Source organism: Tupaia chinensis, unplaced genomic scaffold (genome assembly GCF_000334495.1).
Source record: "Tupaia chinensis unplaced genomic scaffold, TupChi_1.0 Scaffold000622_1, whole genome shotgun sequence".
NCBI lineage: Eukaryota > Metazoa > Chordata > Mammalia > Scandentia > Tupaiidae > Tupaia > Tupaia belangeri.
In genome coordinates this window covers 6,690,610-6,698,072 of record NW_006160142.1, presented here as the reverse complement: position 1 = coordinate 6,698,072, position 7,463 = coordinate 6,690,610, and the positions used below count along the sequence as shown (strand labels likewise).

At 49.8% G+C, this 7,463-nt stretch overlaps 1 protein-coding gene across 1 annotated transcript in view; it reads right to left on the bottom strand.

The window, feature by feature from the left end:
* The window catches only part of EML6 (EMAP like 6), a gene marked incomplete at its 5' end in the record, with an annotated part of 331,238 nt that overhangs the window by 12,174 nt on the left and 311,601 nt on the right, over window positions 1-7,463 (bottom strand). Inside the window, 3 exons of the mRNA XM_027775960.1 lie at window positions 1,275-1,389; window positions 2,731-2,888; window positions 3,652-3,860. Of these exons, the coding sequence (XP_027631761.1) occupies window positions 1,275-1,389; window positions 2,731-2,888; window positions 3,652-3,860 (482 nt within the window). The remainder of the gene's footprint in view (window positions 1-1,274; window positions 1,390-2,730; window positions 2,889-3,651; window positions 3,861-7,463) is intronic.

The window sequence follows — 7,463 nt, the reverse complement described above, 5'->3', positions numbered from 1 at the left end:
CCACCTCCTCAGGGTGTCTCTCCCCACGAGCAGCGGCAGCGGCAGCGGTGAGGAGCCCATCAGAATGCTCCTGCCAGCCCCTGCTCCAACATTCCCGGGGCCACACTTCCTGCAGAGCGGGACGGCCCCATCCGTTCTTAGCTCAGACTCTTAGTAGGTTCTTCCGTCCACTGAACAAAAATCTACTCCTGATGGTTTCTAGGTTTGGGCCTAGCCTTGTCTTCACCTCCCACTATCATTCGTCCAGATGACTGTCAGTTAACTAGTTACAAAACAAAGCTCCCCGTTTAGAGTCAGGCAGACTGCAGTCAGGTGTGCCCTGCTCGAGGCGCGCATCTAGAATGCAAAGTCTCACAGACGCCAGCTCAGAGCACGAGCACGGGCAGTCAGTGCAGCTCCACTGGCTTGTTCACATCAGTCCTCTGGGTGGATTTAAAACAAGGAAAAGAAAAAAGGGGGGTGGGGGAACACGCACAGGTCAGGCCCCATCCCTGAGCTTTTTTATTTATTTATTTATTTTTAATTTTGCCAGAAGGCATGCACACTTGCTGGAAAGAGAGAAACCAAGACAGCACTGCCTGTGGGGGCTGGTCATGCTGTAATCCCTTCTCCATTTCTCCCTCTCGGGGTTCTGAGCACGCATGTGCAGGCACCCGGTGGGTTTTTCAAGCACAGGTCCAGGACTGTGAACTGTGTGGTCAGCCGGCCACATGGGATCCAGCTACCTCAACCACCACACCGCCGGCTGGCTGAACATCACTGTTTTCAAAACTTATTTCTGATACTCAGCCAAAGTATGAGTTGAAAACCTACGACATTCAGTCAGTTTGGTGTCCCCTACTGTCCCCATTCCCGGCTGTGTGACCTCGGGCCTGGGTGAATTACTTACAATCTCTGCTGCTGAGGTTATTACCTATCATAACGGTAGCACCTCCCGGATGTGGCTATGTTCTAGGTGGGCAAAATCGAAGGCACTGATGTGGATAATGCATGTGATGCTCATAACCATGTCATAACAGACCTGTGTGCAGGACACAGGAAGGTGACAGAACACACCCAAGATCACACAGCTGGTTCTTCTTGGGGAATCACAGGTTGCACCCAGGTCCACCTGACTGGCTCTGCCCGCCACAGCATCAGGCACACCGGGAAGCCCATGTTAAGGATTACCCAGACCAGCGCCGGGAAAGACCCGGCCAGGAGGTGCTGCCTACCCTCTCCCTGGCCCAGCCCCAAGAGGACAGCCCATGCGGAGGGGAAGGCCATGTGCTCACTTTGCCGCGGCACACGGAGCGCACACACTCCACCAGCTGCCCCGTCTCCAGCTGGAAGGCCCGGCAGCGCTTCATCTCCTGGTCCCACAGCTTCACGGCACCTCCTTCTTTGGTCCTGAACAAGATGGAGAGGCCCTCAGCCTGTGAGCCCCATCCTGAAGCTCCCAGGACCCTCCCTCCTTTCTTCTTCAGACAACAACGTCAGAGCCGCTTGGGGCCAGCAGGACAGACCACCGGGGTCTGGACCCCTGGCGGTGGGGGAGCCCTTCCCAGGCCCTCCTGGTGAGCGCCACAACTTCTGAACTTGCAGGTTTCTAACACTACTGTCTTGGGAGGAAAGACAGTGAAAGCAGGAAAACCAGGCCGTGTTTTTATTTGATGAGAAGACTAAGAGGAATGTTTCTCCTGCCTTCACATCCTTCCTGTCCCCACCTGGAATCCTGTTCCCTCTCTCACTTCTCCTTCCTCCATTCTCCCACAGACCTACTGAGGACTTTCTATGAACAGCAACATCACTGCGGTTTATTCAAGAATGCCTCCCAGGGACCAGCAGTTAGCATAATGGCTGTGTCGCTGAACTCCCACGTAGTCGACCGCGGTTCGAGTCCCGGACCCGGTGGCTTAAACTCACGCTGGGCACATGTGCATGCGTGCCCAAGATCCCGAGAGGAGAATGGAGAAGGGATTGCGGCATGCCCCCCCCACCGCCCCCGGGGGGGATTTCTCGCTTTCTGTCTCTATGTCTTTCTGGTGAACGCATGCGCCCTATAGCAAAACTTCTCCAAAAAAAGAACGCCTCCTAGCTCTTCACTACCACAAACCACCTCTCCACTTCTCTCTCGGGTGTTTTAAGCTGGGGCCCTCTTGGCGGGATGGCCAACTGATCTCTCTAATGCAGGAAAAACCGGAGAATGATGATCTGCATCTCTTCGCCATCTGTGTGACGTTGGTGTGTCCCAGAACCCTACTGTGTCCTGCTCGCAGGTCTGTTGTGTCGGGTTCTCCCATGACAAAAGCGAAAGACAAGTTGCTACCAGAGGCGCTTCCACTTACGGCCGCTCCTTTCCCCCGGTCACTATGAGCCCATCCCGAAGGGTCCCCCCCCCACCGCCCCCGGGGGTGATTTCTCGCTTTCTGTCTCTATGTCTTTCTGGTGAACGCATGCGCCCTATAGCAAAACTTCTCCAAAAAAAGAACGCCTCCTAGCTCTTCACTACCACAAACCACCTCTCCACTTCTCTCTCGGGTGTTTTAAGCTGGGGCCCTCTTGGCGGGATGGCCAACTGATCTCTCTAATGCAGGAAAAACCGGAGAATGATGATCTGCATCTCTTCGCCATCTGTGTGACGTTGGTGTGTCCCAGAACCCTACTGTGTCCTGCTCGCAGGTCTGTTGTGTCGGGTTCTCCCATGACAAAAGCGAAAGACAAGTTGCTACCAGAGGCGCTTCCACTTACGGCCGCTCCTTTCCCCCGGTCACTATGAGCCCATCCCGAAGGGTCGTGTACATCGTGAACACGGGGCCGGTGTGAGCCTTGGCCACCAGGCGGATGAGGAAGTGGTCCTTCCAGACGTACACATCTCCATTGATGGCGCCCGTGAAAGTGAGGTTGTTCTGTAAAGAAGAGGACAGGTTCCATACCAGGCACACTAAAAATGGGTCCTTTCCCAGCCACTCACTCCTTTATTGAAGAACCAGAGTCAAAGAACCAGACTGTGTAGTCAAACTCTGCTACAGAGAGCAAAGAATTTGCATAAAAAATTGCACAGCGTACAATGAGGCAGTCGCCTGGCTCTGAGATCCACTGTATTTAGTTGACTTGGGTGTTTTACTTTCCTTCTAAGCACAGCTCTGTGGTGACAAGGACTTCAGGTGAGCACACCCCAGGTGACAGAGCCCCACTCCTGCGGTTCATCTATGGCATGGGTAAGTCTACATCTGGAGGACCAAGAGCTGATTTTGTTCCAGAATGTCCCGAAGGGAGCTTGCATTGGCTGGAGGCACCCCACAGCCCACTGAAGGGTGGCAGTTGGGGGGATCTGTAGCATAAGGCCAAGAAGAAAAATCTACTTTCAAGTGGGAACAGCTGTTTCCAGCATCCTCTGGGGCTATCTTACCCCACATATGGCTTGCAAGCCAGGGCCTGCCTCCAGAACAAGGGACTGGTGGTGGTCCTGCCTTTTCTGATTAACGTTTTCAGGGGGAAATATAGCCAACACACCCATCTGTGCTAAGGAAAGGCAACACTGGATGCAAATAAGCCAGGAGAAGAGAGAATGTGGAAATGGCTGCCAGCTTCTTGGCCAAACTCCCTCTGCCCCATGCTCATACCCAGGGGCTCAGGGCCCCCTTTCAGGAAGCATCTGCTGGGACTCACAGCACCGAAGGCCACAGAGAGCATCGTCTGCATCTTGGCAGCCTCCATGGACCCGATGACACCTTTCTTGTAAAGCAGGGCGCTGCCCGCCAGGGTCCAGAACTTCATGTGTTTGACCCCGACAGATACAAACTGAGTGTCTGAGTCAGGGCGAAATTCCACCACAAATATGCGCTCCAGGTGACCCCCTCGGCTGGCAACCTTGGCACCTGTGTAGGCAACAGAGTCCGGTGAGGCCAGGCGGAAGAAGCTGCATCCCCAGGCTGGCTCTCCATCCCAGCAAGCCTTGGGCACACCTTAGGGATCTTTACTAGCACCTTGTCTCCTGAAGGCATGACCCCCAAGGTTGTGTGTGCTGGGGAGGAGTCTCGGAAGTTTCCAGAGCAGCAGATGTAGTAACCAGAACCCTTCTACCCAGGCATCCATGAACACAGCGGGAAAGGATGGTCCACGAAATGGACAAAGGCAAATGGCATAAAAGACATCCCCCATCTCCCCACCCCCCACCCCCCCATGCCCTCACAGGAAGCCAACCCCTCTCCTGGTACGTCACAGGGGCCCACATTCCCTCAGAGGCTTTCCATTTGCTCATTGCTCTCCAAGATTCTCTGCATTCATCTTCTTAAAAAAAATTCCCCATATTCATTATTTTATGCTTTATGTTTAATATTTTTACCTTTTTTTTTTTAAGAAGTTTTTGCTACAGTGTACACACAATCGCCCGAAGCACAGAGAGAGACAGAAAGAGAAATCAGCCCCCCCAGGGGGGGATGGCCATGCAGCAATCCCTTCTCTATTCTCCTCTCAGGATCTTGGGCACGCATGCGTACGTGCCCAGCATGTGCTGGGTCCAGGACTCAAACCGTGGTTGACTACGTGGAAGTCCAGCGATGTAGCCATTATGCCATCTGTTGGTCCCAATATTTTTACTTTTTATATTTAATTACTAGCTTTCCCCTCAACCCCATTTATTTATGTTTTTGACTGTCTCTTGAGATTTACTTACCCTTTGTTTTAATCAAATTCCATCTCCATTTATTTATTATAAAACATACATTTATTTATTTATCTAATTTTATTTGTCATTATTATTATTTTATAACTTGTTACAGGGCACATGCACTCACCAGAGAGAGAGACAGAGAGACAGAGAGGTAGGGGAGGAGGGAGTGAGAAAGCAAGCTACCAGTCCAGGACTTGAACTGCAGTTAGCCATGTGGGAGTCCAGCGCCTTAGCCACTGTGCCACCTGCTGGCCTCTCCACCATTTACTTGTAAAACAACTTTGGACAAGTTATTTAATCTTTACGGGCCTCAGTTTCCTCATCTGTAAATCAGAGATAATAATATTGAATAGTTTCTATTTGATAAGGTACTGTGACAATTGAAAGAACAGAGAGGGCAGGCAGGTGGCATGGCAGTTAAGGCACTGGACTTCCCACATGACCAACTGGTTCAAGTCCTGGACCTGGTAGCATGCTTACTCACTTTCCCTTTCTCTCTCTTTGTCTCTCTGGTCAAATTAAAAAAAATAATAATAATAAAAACAACAAATAAAATTAAATAAATACATAATTTTTAAAAAAACTGAGATAAGCCATTAGAGCAGTGCTTGATGTTACCATTATCATCCTTCCTTGGCATCATTAACCACCTCTTACTCTGCTTTTCAAATCTGTGATAGAGAGCATGTGCACGTGCATGAGAGGGAGAGAGAAGCGTGGAGTCAAGCGTCTCATCGTGCTGTGATCCCAGCTCCTCAGCTCCCTGCTCCTCAGGAGCCTGGGTGCCTGTCACAGTGTCTTCAAGCTGGTGTGGGGACCCAAACCTAAAGTCAGCCACGTAGCTTCAAGCGCTGCAGTTCAGCCCGCCACCTGCTGTGCCATCAGGCCAGGCCTTGGCTTTCATCCTTTTAGCCTGTATTTAAAACCCCTTCTGTTTAAAATCTCATCACTATTTTTAAAGCCCTTAAAGTTTTAGTTTTTATTTTAAACTTGTTACATTTTCTCTCAATTTTCTTTTAACTTACTCTAAATGTTCTAGTTTCAATTTCCTCGTCTCCTGTCCCTTTATGATTTATGCACATATTTTTTCTCCCCCTCTTTATCACTTCATGTTTATTTACAATGGTTCTCTAGTAGAGTGGGGGTAGATTTTTAAGTTTTGTTTTGTTTTTGCCATAGGGTACACACACTTGCCAGAGAGGAGAGAGACAGAGGGAAGAAAAGTGAAAAATCACAGCCTGGGGAGCTGGTCACGTCACAATCCTTTCTCCTTCTTCCCCCTCCTGGGACTTGGGCACACATTCACACGTGCCCGGCATGGTTTTCAAGACACTAGGTCCAGGACTTAAATCATGGTCAGCCATGTGGCAGTCCAGCACCTTAACTTCGCCAGTTGCTGGCTTTGGGGGTAGATTTTTAATGTAGTCAGGCCTGTCACTGCCACTCAGACACTCCCTAATGGAACTCCTCCCCAGGGAAGGCCGGGGAGACACACAGATTACCTCTCCTGGCCGCGATCCTCTGTAGATGGAGTGCGTGACTACCTGTACCAGATCTCTCACTATCTAGGGCTCAGGTTTTAAAACCCACAATCTCCAGGATACCGCAAACAAAGTTAAAAGGCAAACAATAGACGGGAGTGGGGGTGGGGTGAGGGGCATCTATAATGCTTTTAAGAGTCAGAAGATTAAGGGACCAGCAGTTAGCGAATGGCTATGTCGCTGGACTCCCATGTATTCGATCGCAGTTCGAGTCCCGGACCTGGTGACTTAAACTCACGCCGGGCGTGTGTGTGCGTGCCCAAGATCCCGAGAGGAGAATGGAGGAGAAGGGATTGTGGCATGGCAATCACCCCACCTCTCTGTCCCTCTCTGTCTTTCTGGTGAGTGCATGTGCCCTATGGCAAAAACCTCTCAAAAAAAAAAAAAATAGAGAGTCAGAAGATTAACATTAGTAGTCTATAAAGAATTACAAGTCTTAAGACAAACAACCCTCTCATCCTCAGTAGAAAACGGATTTGAACCAGTGAATTACAGACGCAGTCAATAAAGAGATGAACAGATCACTATCAGTACTCACAGAGAAAAGGCAAAATAACAACAAAATTGTTGCTTACTTTAAAAAAGAAAGAAATTTCCCAGAGGGTATCTGCACTCACTTGAGATAGATGAAGAGGGAAAGTATGAGAATCTCCCACAGAGGAGAGTCACGCTGCAATCCCTTCCTCCATTCCTCTTCTCAGGAGCTTGGCCGGGCACACGCACACACAACTGGCATGTTTTTCAGGCTGCTGAATCCTAGACTGTCAGTCAGCCACGTGGGACCCCGTTGCCCAACCACCACACTGCCAGCTGGCCCTCCTCGTTTTAATCTCATAGACACAATTGTGGAGACACCTGTTTCCCTCTTTGCATTGGGTTCTCGTTTGCTCAGAACAAATGATATAGACATATCTAGGACCTAACATCATGCATTTTATGTAATAAGCTCATTTTTAATCCTGTTTCATTAATTTTAACCTACACACATGCATGCACACAAGTTCTTCAAAACGATCCTCTTTCAAATGAGGAATGAATACAAATCCTCCAGTGATAACAATGTATGTGAACCTTCCCAAATATGCTATTTGTAAGCAGGACTGAAAGTAAAGGAAAAACTGGGACCAGCAGTTGGCATAATGGCTATGTTGCTGGACTCCCATGTAGTCAACCGTGGTTCAAGTCCCAGACCCAGTGACTTAAACTCAATGCTGGGCGTGTGTGTGTGTGTGTGTGTGTGTGTGTGTGTGTGTGTGCCCAAGATCCCA